General features: G+C 44.0%; 1 protein-coding gene across 1 annotated transcript in view; it reads right to left on the bottom strand.

Annotated features, from left to right (window-relative positions):
* Nucleotides 1-1,992: 1,992 nt before the first annotated feature.
* Nucleotides 1,993-18,790, bottom strand: part of LOC129377637 (SH3 and multiple ankyrin repeat domains protein 1-like) — a 51,111-nt gene continuing 34,313 nt past the window's right edge. The window contains exons 17-28 of the mRNA XM_055057733.1: nucleotides 16,816-16,898; nucleotides 16,611-16,735; nucleotides 15,205-15,340; nucleotides 14,962-15,045; nucleotides 13,859-13,867; nucleotides 13,671-13,700; nucleotides 13,530-13,586; nucleotides 13,314-13,444; nucleotides 11,574-11,700; nucleotides 8,309-11,501; nucleotides 6,061-6,957; nucleotides 1,993-5,297 (exon numbers count right to left, since the gene is read on the bottom strand). Coding sequence (XP_054913708.1) covers nucleotides 5,246-5,297; nucleotides 6,061-6,957; nucleotides 8,309-11,501; nucleotides 11,574-11,700; nucleotides 13,314-13,444; nucleotides 13,530-13,586; nucleotides 13,671-13,700; nucleotides 13,859-13,867; nucleotides 14,962-15,045; nucleotides 15,205-15,340; nucleotides 16,611-16,735; nucleotides 16,816-16,898 — 4,924 coding nt within the window. The 3' untranslated portion in view covers nucleotides 1,993-5,245. The remainder of the gene's footprint in view (nucleotides 5,298-6,060; nucleotides 6,958-8,308; nucleotides 11,502-11,573; nucleotides 11,701-13,313; nucleotides 13,445-13,529; nucleotides 13,587-13,670; nucleotides 13,701-13,858; nucleotides 13,868-14,961; nucleotides 15,046-15,204; nucleotides 15,341-16,610; nucleotides 16,736-16,815; nucleotides 16,899-18,790) is intronic.

Raw genomic sequence — 18,790 nt, 5'->3', positions numbered from 1 at the left:
TCTGAAATTTTGAGATTAATCTCAGAAATTTTCTAGAAAAAAACTCATTTGAAAAAAAAAATTAAACTTTTGAAATTGTAAAATGTTGAAGTTTTTCTCTGTAAACATTTGGAGTTTAATCTGAAATCGTCTTTTGGTTTTTGGTGGAAATGAACTCTTTCCTCTTTCTACTCACCTCACCTGCTGCTGCCTGTCAGCTGCAGCCGCTCCAAACATCAAGCCGTCGGGTTTTTCCTCATGTCCTGCTGGGATCTGCTGCTCGCCGTCCGGATCCTCCGGATCCTCCGGATCCTCTGGATCTTCTGGACCCGGTTCATCAGGAACAACAGCTGGAAGACGCCCCGCCCCCCGGCCCTCCCTCTGTCCTATCAATATGGTGCTAATGAGATGCCAGGCTTTTATTTTGACATGATCATGTCAGGAGGCTCACGGTCATATGATCTTATTAGCACACGCGTGTGTGAGGAGTTCCCATGTGGATGGACTCCACTGTGACCTAAAGAGTGCGGAGTGTCGCTAACGCTGCATCCACACGTCATCTTTCAAACATCAGAACGTTTAGACAGTTGAGGTTTTTAACACCTGATAGTCCAGTAGGCCCGGTTCTACTGGAACCAGAACTCCTTCATCTGCTGCTTCTTCACCAGAGGAAACAAGATGGAGGATTTCTCTTTAGTCTTTGGCTGAAGACCAGGAGCCATTTCTGCTGCTAGTACTAGGCTAACATGTTAGCATTGGTTGCATTTACCCAGAATGCCCTGCGCTGTAGTTCACTTCCTGCTTTTGGAGCGCTCTCCGGTCCGCTTGGCGTTCACATTCAAACCGAACCAGAGTTCAGTTTTTGGATTTCTTTACATTCAGACACGACCAAACGATCTGAACTTCCACTAACGGAGTGGAGGTGGATTAAAGGTTCATTTTCATGATTTACTTTATTCTGAAATATTCAATTTATTCTTAAAAGTATTATGAATTTTATATCTGGACTGTTGGTAATTAAACCTTCAGCTCGTTAGAATCCAATTCTATTGGAGTTTATTAAATGATTTCAAGCCAAATTGATTAAGAGTCAGATTTTCAGGCAGAACTTTTCTCCTGCTTGTGATGTTTTGTCTGCAAGAAGAGAAACGTGACAGTCCTGACTGAACTGCACTGGAAGGAAAAGTGATCAGTTATTATTCAAAGGCAGGAAGAAACACTGGAAAGAACAAAAGCTTGAACACAAAGTGGGAGGAAATCCTGTCAGATCCTGACCATCAGATCAGCAACCAGAAGGAAAAGCCTTCAGAGAAACTGCACCAGTTCAGCTCAGCTAACGCTAGCTGCGTTCAGTCCGCTAATGCTAAAGCGCTACACCAACCTGATATTTAGCAGAAGCTAATGCTAAGGAGTTAAATTAAACCCTAACAGGGTCAAAGGATTCATGCACGAGAATTTCTGTTTCATTACCGTCACTGACTGCTACTTTATGTCAATGCTGTATTACTGCTATTTCTCAAAGTTTAGTGAAAGAAGACGTGAGGACCGGAACCGGAATTGGTGCGTAAAGGTGTTCATTCACTTCAAAATAAGAGCGTGAATATAAACGTCTAACTTGTTGAAGGATCTTAAATGTTGAAAATCAAATATTGATCACAGATATCAAACTTTTTTCAACTCAAAGGTCAGAAAACAGCAACGTAAAACTGACATAGAGCAAGCTAACTGTGCAAAATGCTAACATGATAAATTAGCTCTGCTATTAGCGCATTAGCACTGACCATTTCTGCTATTAGCGGTTTAGCACTGATCATTTCTGCTATTAGCGGTTTAGCACTGATCATTTCCCTCAAACTTCACAAAGATGCTCTGCTTTGAAATGATCCTCATAAAAAGACTTTAGTTGTGCCATTAAGGGAAGAATTTACAGAGCGCAAATTACTTCTGTAAGAAAAAACAAATCATCATGTTGAATCAGTTTTTCTTTTAAAGACAATCAAAACATGACCTCAATGATGATTCAGAGCACATCATGTCACCCAAACTAAGTACCTTGGATGAAGTCATGGGAGAGATTGTTTTCTGGAAAGGTTTCTTCACATACACAAGAAAAGAAAACAGCATGTTTCAGTTTCACCATCACAGAAAAATAGCTTCATTTGTGAGTCGGTTGCAAACAGACATTCATCTACTTAATGCCTCCCAGGCCAGTTTGAGCCGGCTGCACGCTCTCCAACAAGCCATTTCCTCGTCTTCCTGCCCACGAGCTCCAAACATTTACACCATTAACTCAGCAAAGCGAAGGGAAAACGCGCCTGGAGCTGAGAGCGGCGCTGTCCGCCACCTCTGCTGCCAAATGACTCCATTCAGTCCAAACAAGACGACAGAGCCGGGCTTTATTTCAGCTTTTATTTCAACACCTTAGTTGTATCTCTATCATATTATATACTGTATTTTATTCAAAACAAAATTTATATATATATATATTCATATACCTTTTATCTCTGCATACTTATGCTCATACTGTATGTGGTCATGATGCATTTCACTAGGCCTAAAAATACTCTGGTGTTCATAAGCTGTAATGCTTTCTACACTACGGCTCAGTCCAAGTTCTGCTTTCATACTGGAGTCACTGCAGGATAGAGAGCATTTACAGAAAACCCAGAAATTAAACATAAAACGTCAAAGAATTTGTCCACACTATCTGGAAGACAGAGATTCTTAAAAATGTTTACATACCTAATATTATAATCTTCATTATACTATATTTTTATCATCTTTGCTGACATTATCGTCATTACATACAAAGCTATAAGTGATGTTTGCCCCACAGTTAAATGGCTGCACTGGCATCTTAAAATCACCGTGGCCGACCGGCGCACGTGCAGCAAATGGCAAAATCGCCACCAACACATGAATAATGCAAAAACACAAGCAACACATTGACATATATAAACCCAGATCACAGTTTGTTTTTCTCTGAATATAAATCCCTTGTTCAGAAACTACGTTAGAAAGACACCTGTTAGCGTCACGGGAAGCCCCACGGCTTCTTTGGACGTAACTGATGGGATCGCTCTTTGCCAGCCACATGGAAAAACATCAACGCCATGAATGAGACTGAAGTTCTGAGTGGACAACAACCTGATGAAGGCTGGTTCTGTTCTGGGCAGCACTGCAGAACCTCTGGACATGGATTTAGAATCATAACATTTGGACCAGTTAAGTATTTTTGAACATGAAAAACTCTGCAACCACCTGAAGTAGAAAAACAGCAGCAGGTACGAAACGCTGGTATTTTGCTCCTGAAATGAAAGTCCTCCAGACCACCAGGGGGAGTCGATCAACGAATTATCAGACCAGAACCCGAGAAAAGAAGGGATGTCTGTCTTCATAAACAAATAATCTTTTATATTACTGAATACCAGTATATTTATGTAGGATGTAGGTAATAACAGCTCCAGACTCCCCCTAGTGGAATGGAGGACTTGGGTTTTGTGGCGTGAGATTTAATTGTTTCATATTTGCTGTTATTTTTGCAATTTGCAGTTAGGTTTGACACAATAAATCAATAGCACAATAAATTAAACCAAACTATTTAATTTCTATTTGATTAATTCCTTGTTTTTGTATTTGTACCAAAAACTGGATGTTAAAAATCTGATGTTTTGGTTTGAACAAGATTTTATTTTGAAGGACAAATTTGTTTACAAACACTTTATGATTGATTTTGTTATTTCTGTTTTTTCAGTTTTGGACATTTAAACATGATTACAATTTAATGTTTATTGATCTTTGATAACGTGTTCCAGCATTATTAATCCATTACCATCACTTTACTGGAATATTGTCAAAACAACATTTCCGTTTATCGCAACAACATCAGGAGCAATTTATCATCCAGAAACGTTTGTTATTGTGTCTGACCTGGTTGTTTCCATTTCCTGTGTTTGCAGATTTTTTCTTTTGTTTTTATTTTATTAGTTGCAGGTTTTTGCACTTATATGTAAGTGTTTTGGAGTTTGCATTATTCATGTGTTTGCGCCTGTCAGCCACCATATAGAATAAAGTCCAGATTGGATGTTTAATATAAAACACAAACTGTAGTTTTTCCATTTATTACAGCAAAAATATGTGAAAATTATTTTTTATGTTTTTTGCTTTGTGGAATAGTGAAACTGTGGGATCGACAGTTCAGAAATAAAAACTAATTAATTCAACATTTTAGGAGCAGAAGCATTTGCTTTTATGGAAAACGCTTTAGGAAAGAAGGCAAAAGTCAGGGGAAGCATCTGAGACCAACAAACACTCACATTATCAGACTCACAGAGGCATAAGGTCGAGAAGTTCAGGCAAATAGAGAAGCAGGAAAAAGCCCTTTTTCATCACCTCACCTACATGGAAAAAAACAAAATGGCCGACCTCATGGCACCAAAGAGGAAGGACACAACTTTAGTTTCACCCCAAAACACAAAACTCAATTTTCTCCAAAACTGTCTGAAACCTGATGAAGCTTTTAAATCTCTTCCTCATTTTTTACAGTGTAATTTGAACATTTAAAAACACCCTGACCAGTTTTCTATGATGATTGCTATCAGCACTGAGTACAAAACAGATGGGCTCTTTTACTAATCCTGTCAAACATGGAATATATATTCAGCGTTTGCAAAGTACAAACATACAAAGCTTATTGGGAGCAACCTCTGGGGCAAATCTGCAAATATATGTGTGTGTAATATATATATTTATTATTTCATATAAAATACTATTTTTGTCTAATTTCTCTATCATTTACAAATAAAAGTCATCATGGGATCTGCTGAATGTGCCGTTCACGTCTCTGCTTTTTATAGCGTCTCTGATTCAGTCACAGTAAATAACATTTTCCTTTTCTGCTCGTCTCTAAACTCCAACTTAAGTTTTCGGAGTTGCAGCTCTGAGCAGCAGATGGTGTGAGAATCCATCTGTCGCTGAGCTCCAAAGAAAAAAACACTGCAAATGTGTTTATTCTTTTACACCAAAAAATAGTGCGTTAATTAAAAGCCTGTCCATCAAAAGTTTTGAAACATATTTTCACCATCGACTTAAAACATTCAGACTTTTTTTTTGTACTCCACAAATTGATCCACAGTAAAGCAAAGCTCAGGTTTCTGCCCCTTTAGGCCTGACGATGTCCACTGATCTTCTCTTGAACATCTTCTGTTATTGATCAGCTTTGTCAATAAGTTTCTCTCTCCCTTCTCTGAATCATCCCTTCATTTTCTCAGTCTGTGTCTCGAGGAGATGTGGGGACATGCAAAGGAGAGGAGAGACGCCTGGGGAGAAAAGGAGGCCAAATCAAAGAATAAGAATGGGTGGACGTTCACTACAGACTAAATGGGATTTATAAAAATGCAGTTAGATGGAGAAATGATTGGAAAACTAATCAGACTTTAAGGATAAAGAAGGTTGAAAGGCAAGGAATGATTGGATCAACTTAAAGCTGCAGTGTGTAACTTTCAGAAAAATAGTTTTTTACACATTTGTTGAAACTGTCACCTGGTGATGATATGAAATAATCTAAAAAAATCAATCTGATTTCTCTCTGATAATTATAAACCAATCGGGGGAGGAGGCGGGGCTTAATGGATTTCCCCCCAGTGCTCTCTGCTACATTGCAGCTAGCATAGCATGTCATCAATGCTAAAGTCACTTAGCATAGCCATCAATGACAGCAGAAAACGGTTTTCCTGTAAAGGTGAGTCGCTTATCTGGCGTTAGCACATTTAGCAGCAAGTACATGAGGATGACTGAGAGTGATAAGCCCCGCCTCCTGGCTCTGATTGGTTGTTTTTGGTGCATTTATTCAGTAGCAGCTCAGTGACGTTGTGGAGGAGATCAGTCTTTTCAGAGATTATCTGAATGACATGGTGACAGCTTTAACAAACATCTGAAAACAAATTCTTTACAAAAGTTACGTACTGCACCTTTAAATGAAGCTAACGAGACACTCTGACGCTCCTTCACCATCCAGTGTTTCCTTTTGGACCGTTTGAGTTGCCTCTACATCTCCCTGAGCCCGTTTTCATCCTCCCTCACCTGTCAGTGAGTTTCTTGAGGGCCCGCTCGATGTTCATTCGATGCCCCACTCGGGTCACTCCCAGGTCCAAGAAGTCGTCCTTAGTAAGTGACGGGAGATGAGATCCGTCTATCTCGTTGTCTATAAAACGCTCCCTGTGTTCACCCAAATTCAAGTAAGTCAACCAGTCAGCAACGTCGTACTTGGTCCAGTAAGGTAGAGGTTTGATGGCAAAGGGTTTGGCAGGGGGAGCGGGGCTGAGGTTGGGGTAGTTGAGACAAGAAGGGCTGGGAGGTAGATGCAAAGGGGAGGAGGCTCCCGAGAAGAAATGAGTCGGGGAGAGAGAGCGTGAGACTAGCAGAGGGTTCGGACTCGGCACACCGGAAGGAGAGAAGAGCGGGGGAGTCGAGGTGTGGTAGGGATCTCCTAGAGAGTGACCAGGAGATGGAGGTGTGAGAGGGCCAGGAAAGTCAAAGGGGTTACTGTAGATGGGTGTGGAGGGAAGGATGGGGAGAGAGGACGGTCTGGGTGGTGTTGGGTTCTGCTGTTCGGTGTTGTAGATGAGAGGGCTGGGGGCCCGCCGCCTGGAAACTGATGACCGCATCTCTTTAGAGGGACTACACTGAAAATCAAAAGTCTGCCTGCGCAACTTAGATCTGTGCTTAGGTGATGTTGGGTATGGGCAGTAGGTGGGGGAATGGGGAGGATGGGAATGTACCGGGGAGGTCGGCATCTGAGGAGAAGGGGAGCGGGTCCAGTTGCGCTGAACAGGGACTTGAGGAGACGGAGAGACAGAAGGGGAGGCCGAGAGGTTAGGAGTCAGGATCTGTCGATGCTGCGGGGAGGAGGTCGGTAGCGGCGAGGTGGAGCGACCGGTCGGTGGGCTGTGGAAGGCATCGGTAAAATCTGCTGAATACCTGAAAGACACAACGTGAAACTTACAATGGTGCCATCAGTCAGATCAGCACAGAACAACATCTGATCCAATCTGATGGTGAGAAGGCTGGTTCTTACTGCCCTAGCTTCAAGTGAAACTGAAACACTGTCTGATCCAGGCTACCTTCACTCACACAGCAGAGGGATTTGTTGGTTATCTGGCCTGGTAAAAACCAGTTCCTTGTTCTTCACTTTGCTTCATCCAGAGTCTGGACTCTTGAGAAACGTTTGATTTCTGGAGGCTTTGAATCTCTTCAAATTTTCAACAACTGAATCTGATTCTACCCGATTGCTAACGTTTGGCTGTGACGTGAGTAATGCGCCATCTCAATCATGAAGGAGGCGTGTTGTTTAAATAGCCATTCCAAACTGAAGAGAGAAGAGCCGAGCTCAACGATGCCAGCAATAATAAGTCCTAAACAATCTTTTTGCTTTGACTGTTGTTGCTCAGTATTTGGAAGTTTGGCCAACATGGACTGAATGACTTTGTTCATTTCCGCTGAACAGGTTGGGATCTGCCTGCGCTACACAAAACATGTTCACGAGATTTTAGTCTGCACAGTTCAGAATGAGCAGTTTTAGGGCCTCTATCACGTTAAATTCAAACGAGTTGCTGCTGGCCACGCCCCCCCAACTCAATGTTGGGGGGGCGAAAGTGAAAGTGGTTGCAAACAGAACCTCAATTATGTAACCGTACATCTTTCGAAAGCAGAAGAAGAGCCGACTGCACAACCAACCGGAATGCAGCAACTGGTTTGTGGATGGTAAGTCAACAACCAATCACTTTTCTAGCAGCCATTGTGCACAGCATATAGCAATAAAACCACTGACCAAACATACTGGAGCGCAACTTGGGTTACTAGGCAACAGGCTAGGCTAGATAATGGTCTTAGCTTCTGCTAATGGTGTTAGCTCTAGAAAACATAAGGTATTAGCACTAGCTAATATAGTAAACAATAGATCACAAGCTGATCACAGCTTGTTTCAATAGATATGTAAGAATTATGAGGCAGTTCGTCTCAATCCAGACGTTTTGTGGGTCTGATGTTTGCTTTGACCACATCTACCTTTTGTGTTTCATGTTTTGTCTCAAGTCCTCTTACCCATGTCAAAGGCCCAGCATGCATTGCACAGGTGAAAAAAAAAAGACCAGTTCAGGTGAAAATATAACCAACAGAAATTTTTCTATTAATTATGAGTTTTTATGTACCACAAACAACTTTTAGGTTAAGGCAGACATGTTTAATTATTGGCAGTTCCCTTTAAATGCTAGTAGGAAGTTGCCATGCTTGTTAGAGGAACTTTACAGAGAAGTTGATAAAAAAAACGAACCTATGCATGGAGGGGGATTTAGGAACGTGACTCCAGTCATCCATACTCTTCATGCTACTCATCTGTTGCAGCTTGGAACTCAACTCATTGATGATGCTGGCTTTCACACCGGAAAAAGGCGAGTGAAGCCTGCGACCCTCCAACACCATACCCCCATGCTGGACTTCCTCTTGCTCGTGTTCAGTGATGTCACCCCAGACCACTGATCGAGGCTCTATGGGCCTCTCCAGACATGCCGCCAGCGCGGAGCTAAAGCCGTCTTCCATTCTGGCCCGACTCTGCTTGTGCTTTCTGTCGTCAACAAGAGTTCTCTCCAAAGCGGCATCTTCAGGGTGGCTTTGTCTCTGCAACTGCAAAGGAGCCGGGTTGGTGCTGTTCTGCCTGCGTAACGCTATAGGCGGGCCTCTCCCCTCCATTTCCTTGTAATGCGTCATCTTTGGAAAGACAGGGTTTGCCATTTTGGAGGTGTGCACCTCAAACGGTTGCCCTCCCCGGTAGATTGTGCAAGGATCCTGATGTTCGTTGACTTTCTCTCCCTCCCCTCCTCGTCCATCACCTACAAGTCCGAATTTTTCTCCTCTCAAGCTACCAAGTCCCAGCATTTCTAGATGATGGTCGCTACTGCTATGACTGTCCAGCTCCTCAATGCCAGAATCCACCACTGTGTCCTGCCAGTCTCCACTCTTGGGAATCACAGTACTGGAATGAGTGGGATCAGTTCCTTTACTCCCTGTGCTCAGGCCTACTTTGGGCCCAGCCATGCTATAGTCAGAAGAAGCAGGAGAGGCTGTTGTGGTTGTGGCAGCAGCAGTTGCTGTCATTGTCGTTGTTGCGTAGGTCATGGTGGTGGTAAGTACTGCTGTGCCTCTGTCCTGGGCTGGCGTCTGAACCCCAACCAACGGGTCATTGGCGCTGCCATAGTAAGGATGGGCATGTGACACGGGCTGGGGTCTGTGTAGTGACGCAGTAGGTGCAGCAGCCGCTGAGGTGGTAGCAGCGGTGGACGACGGTGCAAATATTTGGGGGGATGGATACGATGGAGAAAGTGCAGACTGTGTGAGGTTGGCCACTTCGCTGTCATAGGAGGTGAGGCTTGAGGCGGCAGAGTCGCCACCTTGTGAAGACTGCTGGGGAGCATTTGAGGGCTTAGGAGACGGAGGAGCAGCTGGTGGAGGTGGGGCAGCAGAAGCAGGGTGTTGACTCTGGTGTTGATGATGATGAGAGAACTCCATTGCTCGCTCATTCTTTCCATTAGCAAATTGTAGTGGAGGGGGCAAAGGATCTGCAAAAACAAATTCCTCATCTACGTCTATTGACGGAGCTGGAGGAGGGAGAACCATCAGTCCCAGACCGCCCGCCCCGGCTCTTGCTTCTCCCATTGCGTTGTTAGTCTGTGATGGAGCTGTGGGGACAGTATACTGTGGAATATAGCTTGTGTTGGGAACGTTTTCCATCTGCAAGTAGGAGGGTCTACGGGGGGCAGGTTGAGCTGGCGGGGGAGGAGGCTGAGCAGCCTGAGCATGTTTGCTTTCGTACATCTCCTTCTCTCTCTCTCTGCTGCTCGGTGGGTAGTACTGGCCTGAAAACTGGCTGTTTCTGTCCTCAGAGAAACGAACTCTAAGACCCTCTTTAGGCCCTCCATCTCTTTCTCTCTCCATTCTCTCACCACCTCCTAAACGTAAAATCCTCGGTGACTGCGGCCGGCTCAAAGACGCAGGGGAGGCAGTGGCGGAGGGGGATTCGAGGTGGAGGGACACCGGAGAAGTATATGCCGATTGCGTCGGGGTTGCAAACAGCGAAGGTGTTGGGGTCTGAATTGGTGTAGGGAAGGATCCAACTGTGGACATCTGCCGGCCAAAGTGCCTGTCATCTCGGCGGGTCCTACGGTCGTCTTTCAGAGCTCGTTCTCTCGCAGCCAGTGCCAGGCCAAGTGGGGATGACGGGTCAAGCACTTTCCCTGTTAGTGGGTGGATAAAAGTTGTAGCAGGCTGGCTGCCATACACTGAGGGGGCTGACTTGGGATGCCCATCCTGGCCAAGGACAGGTGAGGAGTACTCTGGAAGGCCAAAGGCTGGGGGCATGCTGCTGGAATAGTTCATGAAGTTATCTCCAGAAAACATGCCTTCATCTATAGACTTGGAAGGCCGAAGTCGAGGGGTAGGTACCTCCATTTTTGAGCCTTGCAAAGGCTGAACTTGGGTCTCAAGTATCCCTCCTCCTTCTCCACCACCTGCCTCTCCTTGGATGTCTTCCTCTGACGACTGGAAGAAGGAAGCGCTCTTTCTTCTCATGTCTCTTAATCGCTCCCTGTCCCTGCGTGTTCCTCCTCCGCTAAATGCTGTGCCAAATGTTGAGGTATAGTCCAATTTTTTCAGGTTTTGCTGAGAAGAGACGGCGGGTGCAACACTCGAAGGCAAGGAGTTGGGTGTAGTCGGCTGAGGCGGTGTGGGGGTCAGTGGTGAAGGTAGGCTTGTGCTGGAATTGTCTGGAACTGCGTTCCCAGAGGTTTGGTCCTCCGCATCTTGAGACGGCTCTGCTTCTATGCTGCTACCCTGGCTGCTTCGGCCACTACTGCTAGTGGACGGCGCTTTGACGATGATTGTAGGTATGGGGATAGAACTCTTCTCTTTGGTAGCACCTCCTTTGCCCCTATGTTGTCTCAGCCCGTCTTCCACCTTTGACTGCTTGATCAGAGCTCCGCGACCTCCTCGCTTCGCTACTCCCCTTCCAGCTCCTCCACCTTGCTCCCGGCTGGTGAGTTGCACAGGATGTTGCACCTGTTGAGGCTTTGGCTTTGCACTTGTTGGTGGTGTGGCACTGCTGTATCCTCTCCTCAGCCCTCCCATCTTGCCGCCGCCTCTCCGAGGCGCCTCTGGCTCTCTTATGCAGAGTCCGTCAGACTGCCTGCGGAGGGTGGGAACCATGACCTGCTGGTTCATCCCACCAGATCCTCCCCTCTCCCAGGCAGCCTGCGTAGGATGGGCTGGCTGTGAGTGGAGCTGGTAGTGGACTTGAGGTACAGGAGGGATTGGCATTGCAGGCCCTCTACCAGTATAAGGACCTGCGGATAAAGGCGGCTCTGGAGCAGACGTGTTGGGGGGAGGTGGGATGTCTTCTGGTCCTGGCACTGAAAGACTGCGAGCTAGCTTCATAGCAGGAGGGTGGAGGTACTGCCTTTCTTCTTCTGTCACACCTAACACCCAAATACAGAAAGTTACAGCCAGAAAAAGAAACCTAAAGAAATCTGTTCATGACGTGTGGTTACCGATGGATTTCTGGCGCATCATGACTGCATGCTGAGGTCCATGGCCTGGTTGAAAATGGGCCTGGTTGTAGCCAAATCCTTGCCCAGTCTGCATCAGACTCACAGATGACGGCTGCTCATACGGCTGCTATGGTGCGTTTCAGCACATTGTAGAAAGAAAAGCAGACAGAAAACTGCATTAACGTTTTTGGTTGGAGTGGAATATCACATTCTACCGTCACTGAGCTGCAACTCCAAAACACACAGATACAAATGAAACAGACATTATGTCCACCACAGGAAACAGAAGAGGAACAAAACCGTAACTAACAAAAGCTGTAAATATGAAACACTGCAAACAGAAGTCCTTCAGACCACTAGGGGGAGTCTGCAGTAGGTACTATTATTATCTATGTAAAAATGCTGCAGTTCTATAAAATTGTAAAAATATTGCCTCTTTTATAAAGACATGAAATATAACAAACTTGTCTTTCTTCCTCCAAGAGTTTCATGTTAAAAATATAAAATCTCCCAACCTAGAAAAAACATCTATGTACTGGATTTACATTATTACAATATTTTTACTAGAAAATTGTACATTTGCCATAAAAGTAAACATTTTAATGCCTTTTTTTGCATATTTGAAGAGGTGCCAATAGATTTGTCCTCGTCTGAACATGAAGAGACACTTCCAGACTCAAACTGTGTATTTTCATGTGGGTGGCCTGTTGTCAGTCAGCCTCTCTACAGTGAACTAAGGGCAAACAGAGCTGAGAAAAAGCTGCACAGCACGGCCTCCTTTTTATCAGCATTACTCACTTCCTGATATATGAGCTACATCTTGAACTGGCTGGGGCAGACAATTTGCAATTCGATTAAATCATTCAGAAATTCAGACACTGGCTGCATTTCCACTGGAAACCTTTGTCTATTTTCTGGTAATGCCAAAAAAACCCACAATATTGCAATTGCAGCATTTCCATCAAATAGGAAATGCACTTAAAATCATACATGAGTATGTTTGTTCACGAGATAAGTCATTGAAAATCGCGCAGCACCACCATCCTCTTCCCACTTCCTGTTGTTCTCTTTGACGTTTCCACCAGTAGTAACATCCTATTGTTGATCATGTAACTTGTGAAGTGAAAAAAGTGTCTCTATTGCAGTTTTCCAAAATACATTAACATTAATAAAGTTAAAAAACCAGCTAATCCTAATGCAAATGTGTGTTTTTTTAAATGGCCGCGTTTCCAATGAATCAGCAATTTTTATAGTTACTTTTGTTAAATCTGTCACATTTGTGACATTTTATTATAGGACAGATAATCTGTGAAAAGATCGATATCCTCCACCGCTCCGCTTCCCTGAGAAGAAATGCACCAAAAACAACCAATCAGAGTCAGGAGGCAGGGCTTAGCGCTGTCAATTCACTCATGTATGTGCTGCTAAATATGTTTTTAGCAGCAAGCAGCAGTTTCAGAAAAAAACACTTATTTGTTGTCATTTGTGGCTATGCCAACGAGTTGTAAGCCTTCACCACATGCTATGCTAACTGCAGCGTAGCAGAGAGCAGTGGGGGAGAGACTGTGATTGACAGCGCTGAGTCCCGCCTCCTGTCTCTGATTGGTTGCTTCTGCTTAGCACAGATTTTCTGTCTCATGGTGACAATGTCAACATATTGCAGCTTTAAGATTATTAGTTTTAATAAATCTGATCTTATGGTAGCCAGGCACAGGATCTGGGATTATTCCCTGCCGGTACCTCGTTGGGAACAGTGTTAACGTTGGGAACGATGCTCTTGCTCCGGTCCCTCTTGCCCCCGTGACCTCTCTGACCTTGGCTGTCGGATGTGATGGTGTGCTGAGCAGCAGCCAAGATTTCATCCAGCTTGTCTGCAGCAGTACAGAGAGGAGGAAGAGTGAAGAAGATGATGGAGGACGCTCTCGGCCGTTTCAGCTCAGAAACACCTGCTCTTACTTAGCGCCATCTGATAAACGGTCCTCTTCTTATCTGGACCCTGAGAGGGTTCATACTCTGCAAACGACAGAGCAAAAACAGTGGATCAATCAGAACAAGTTTTAATTAAAGCTCAGCCTGGCGATAAGATCTGATCTTCACCTGCTTTCTTCTTCCAGGGCGAGGCGGCGGCTGCAGGAGAGAAAACAGGTCAGGTACGACTGGGAGGATCGTAGAATAATCAGATGAGGGGTGAAATTCATACTTAGACGTATGACATGGTGAATGGTGGTGTGATGATGGGGATGGTGATGGAGACACACATGATCACAGCAGCACACTGATCCCACCTTTCTCCACTGCAGGCGGCACATTTGGGTAAAAAAAGAGAGAAAAAAGGTTTTATTGTGACAGTTAAATAAAACACGTCGTCACACAGCATGTGACTGCTTTATATCCATGAACTTCACTGTTTCATTATCACCTTCCATCTTCACGGGTCAAATTTAAAGTGTAAACGAGTCAAGAGACTGTTAAAAACCGTCAGCCTGAACTTCGCTGGAAAGATCTGCTGCTGCTCAGATTTCCACCTCTTCAAGGTAATTTACTTAGAAAGAGAATTAAATTAAAGGGTATTTAAAGGGTAAAATGTACTTTTTTTTTTAACTTTCCTTTGTGTTTTAAAAGTTTTTCCTCATCAAAAACAAACCTGGACTTTTGCTCTGATTCTTCCGTGCATGTTGGCAACCTTTCAGCTGTTAAAACACCTGGGTGGGCGTAGCCCCGCCTCCGAGACGCAGCTTGATTTATTTTGTTTTTTTAGACAAAATCTTAAAAATGAACATTAAAAGAAAATTGTTTCCAAATTATTTTAGACTAAGTTAAAAAAGTTATGTAATAAATTGAATGAACAAATAAGATCTGAATTGATTTAATTAATAAAATAAATAAAAACAGTTTTTCAGTCTCCGGATAGATGTGGTTCTACTTAAAGTTTTGTTATTAATAGATAAATATTTTGTACAAATATTTTTTCATGTACAAAATGGCATCATTCTTGAGCCACAGTAGGAGGAAGGCCTGTCACAATTATCAATAAATCAATTAATCACATAATAAATTAAAATTACCTCAATCGTTTCCATTTGGACGAAAACTGGATGATAAAAGTTTCAGTCTGGTGTTTTGGTCTCAACTGGACATTTTGTTTAATTTTGTTTGTTGTTTATTTACTTTTGATATTTAAAATGTCTTCCAGTCCTGGTGTTACATGTTTATTAGAAATGAAAGTTTATTTATCTTTGAGAATCTGTTCTTCCATCCTCACCGTTATATTACTGGAACATGGTCTCAAAACAACAATGTTGTCGTTTATCGCAATAAATCTATGGCCACAATCGGCCCCCGCGCCACAGCTTGGACACCCCTGGTCTGAACTGAGAATCCGTCTCACCCATGTCTTCCAGCTCTGATGTCATCGACTTTGAGCGCAGGGCGATGGCCGGAGGGGTCAGGCGCTTCGTCTGCTGCGGGGCTGCTGAAGGAAAGCAGCCAAACGCAAACATTAGGCCTCTTCCAAACAAACACCCGTCTCCAATGGCAACCACGTCTCAACAGGCGTAAACATGGCGTCACATTCGTCACCGTGAGTCAAACAACATGGAAAGTTGCTTCTTCCAGGGGAAAAGTGACCGACCTTTCTTCCGAGCCGTGTCCTCCAGCTCCGGGTTCCTCGCGACCATCACCACCTTCACCATGAGGCTGTTGCCGCCCTGCCGGATCATGTTGACCACCTGCCGGTGACCCACCTTCACCACATTCTGGCCGTTCACCTGAGAGGCCCAAAGAATCAGCCGGTCGCTTTTCTGAACTTTAGTATCAGGTTCTGCTAAATACCAATGTTGGTACAGCGCTTTAGCATTAGCTTCCACTAAACACCACATTATGTAGCATATTAGCTTCTGCAGCAGATTGTATTTGAGTCAAATTTGGCGCTTTCTTTTATCTAAAGGGTTTTAAATCAAACATACAGGTTTTGAGGACAATTACTGCATGTTGAGTCAGAAACCAAAATAAATGACTTATCTTAAAGCTTGAGCTGCTACATTAGTGACTCATAATCTCCTGAATATCAATTAGAAGTAAGTGTCAGATTTAATAGAGGTTTAAAATTGGCATTTCAGAAGTGCCTTTTAAATGTGGAGAACAGGAACTTAGAAAAGGTAAAAAACCAGCAGACTTTCTGTCTGATCGGCTGTGAAGAACCAAACTGATGAATGACTGCAGGCACAAAACATGAACTAAGACACAACACAGAAAATAAACCTGAAACAGGGAAACAAATTCATTCTTTGGAAATAATCATCCATATATATTTAAAAATGTTTTTTAATCAGATCAGAGTCGTCACTTCCTGTTTCCTTTGACCACGATCTGATCATCGGATCAAATCGTGGTTCCAGTTCAATGTTTTTATGGAAAACCTTCAGCATCAAAACGGCACCAGATGGTTGCAAACCTTTTTACTAGCTCACTGTATTTTAAGCAGTTATTTATGCTGGAGAAGCACATTAGCGTTAGCAGAACCTGTGGTTTAGGGTTAGCATAGTTAATGTTTAGTCAGTGGTGCCACAACTGATGGTGGTTATCAAAATGGTTGAATTTATAATTAGCTTCTGCTAAATACCACATTGGTGTAGCGCTTTAGCATTTGATAAATACCATGTTTAGCGTTAGCAGAACAAATGCATATGATTAATGCTTTATGGTTAGCCCACATAGCTTTCTGGTTAGCTTTACCCATCACTGATGTTGGGTGTCATTGTGTTTTCATGTAGTGCTTTAGCATTAGCTACTGCTAAATACAATGTTAGTGTAGTGTTGTAGCATTAGCAGAACCAATGTTTATAGTTAGTGATTTGAGGTTAGAGCAGGTAGATTTATAGTTAGCATTACCAACTTCTGATGTTGGTTGAATTTAGTGCGTTAGCATTAGCTCCTGCTAAATACTCAATTAGCTTTTTAGCATTGGCAGAACTAATATTTATGATTAGTGCTTTAGGATTAGCTATTCAGCTAGCGCTGAGTATTGATGAGTTTTACCTCGATGAGGAAGTCCCCCATCCTCAGGCCCGCCCTCCAGGCCACGCCCCCCTCATCAACAGACTCCAGGTACTGCAGCGCCGGGAAGGCTGGCGTTGGCGTGAACTCCTCTATGGGAGTCTGAGCTGGAGGGGAGAAGGAAGGAGAAATATGGAGAGATCAGACCAACGCTGCGTGATGCGCTGCCTTTCCAGAGCAGGTTTACCTTTGGCTCCTCTGAGCACAAAGCCGAAGCCTTCATTGTCTTTCTTCTGTAGGAGCACTGTCTTCTCCTTAATGATGTAGTCGCTATGGAGCACAAAGAGCATTCAGAGGAAGAGAGAAAAATTAAAAAATGCTTATGAAAACTGTAGAAAATACAAAGACAACATGCAAACACTGACTTTTGTCACTGCGTCGCATTATGATACCCCCTGCAGCGATGGCCAGATAGGTTTGGTTGAGCGGGCCATAAAAGAGGCATTAGTTTACAGAGCGGTCGATGGCTGGGGTACAGTTAGCATCATAATGAGAGCAGTTTCCACACCACAGACTGATCCAGCTGCAGCTGACGAGCACTGAGCCAGGAGGAAGAGCACATCAGGGAAATCTGCACTCACACTGATAACGGAAAACAACCAAATGCACCTAAATTGTTGCATCTGCTTTCACCGCCTCTGGCAGCTTTTACATGGATGCTGCTGCACCGACTCCTGAGCATCACTGCTGGTCATACATGACACTTCAAATTATGTAGGAAATGAGGTCGGACATGCCTGTGATCCCGGCCCCGCCTGCACAAACCAACCACGGGCTGGCAGCAGGCAGTGAGGCTGGGTCAGAGCTTCCTGCGTTATTCCATCGGCACGTCTGGACTGGGAGGCGGAACCGGGCGAACGGACTCGACTCGGCCACACAAAGACTCCAACCATGACTCACTGCTGGACTCGATGTTGGTCCAGTCCGCCTCGGTTAAAGCGCTCTGGGGTTCATCTGTGCTTCTCAGTCAAAATGGAACCAAAGTAACGGACCCGAGATCCAGCAGAAACACTGCAGTGGTTCAGGTGTTTCCAGGTCCTTTATCGCCAGCAGGAGTCTTGGATAAAGTTTGGAGGAATCATGAAGAGGCTCAGTGTGGTGGAAGGATGAAGGCCTGATCATCCTTCAAATGCTATTTTAGTTGCTATTAGCCAATTAGCCAATTAGCTAGCAGTCCTACCGATACGGTAGAAACTCAAACTCTGGTCCTTCAAACCTCAGTCTGTGTTCAGCTGAACTGAACCGTGGTTCAGTTTGATTATGAACGCCAAGCGGACCAGAGGCCGCTCCAAAAGCAGGAAGTGACTACAGTGCAGGTCATTCTGGGTAAATGCTAACATGCTAGCCTAGCGCTAGCAGCAGAAATGGCTCCTGGTCTTCAGCCAAAGACTAAAGAGAAATCCTCCATCACTAAAATCTGACGCCTCCATCTTGTTTTATCTGGTGAAACAGGAAGTTGCTCTCAGTGTCTTCAGAGCTTTTAGTGTCGTTTCCTTCAGTGGTCGTTGTTGCAGCGCCCCCGCAGGCCAGGAGGGGGACAGGTTGGTTTGGGTCAGAACCACAGAAGCTGGAGGTTGTTGTAGAACCGGGTTGACCCGACTTTAATGGGGACAAGAACCTACATTTGTAACCATATGAGATCAATTTGTTTACAGAGGCTAAAGCTAATGGCTAACGTGAGAGAGGAACGACTCTAAAATAAAAGTCATTAGGTTTTTTTAGCTGCATGATGTTTTTCAAACCTATCAAAAAGAAGATTTAAAGGGGCAGTACGATGTATTTATAGCATCATCAAGTAACTGTTATGGTTGCCATGGAGACTAAAAGATTTCTCAAATATACATGAAAGAATCAGAGCAACACTACACGTTTGTTTTTGACAAACATTAAAACACGACGGAACGATATTAAAGTTAATTTTACAGATAAGCCTTTTTGAGTAACAAACTGAACTTATTGATTGGTAACTGATCAACTGGAACGGATGGAAATGATTTGGACCGTTTTTTGTGCCTGGGATTTTTCTGTGTCCAGGAACCTTTTAGATGTTCAGTTTTTATTCTTGTTGCACACAGGAAGGTCCCGGGTGGCGCACCGCCTCCAACCCTCCATTTGCAATGAAGACAAACATCTGACTTTATGTAAACGAACAGAAAGTCACC

Source organism: Poeciliopsis prolifica, unplaced genomic scaffold (genome assembly GCF_027474105.1).
Source record: "Poeciliopsis prolifica strain line A6 unplaced genomic scaffold, Auburn_PproV2 SCAFFOLD049, whole genome shotgun sequence".
Classification (NCBI taxonomy): domain Eukaryota; kingdom Metazoa; phylum Chordata; class Actinopteri; order Cyprinodontiformes; family Poeciliidae; genus Poeciliopsis; species Poeciliopsis prolifica.
Note: the sequence above shows the minus strand (reverse complement) of the source record. Positions and strands in the feature narration are given on the sequence as shown.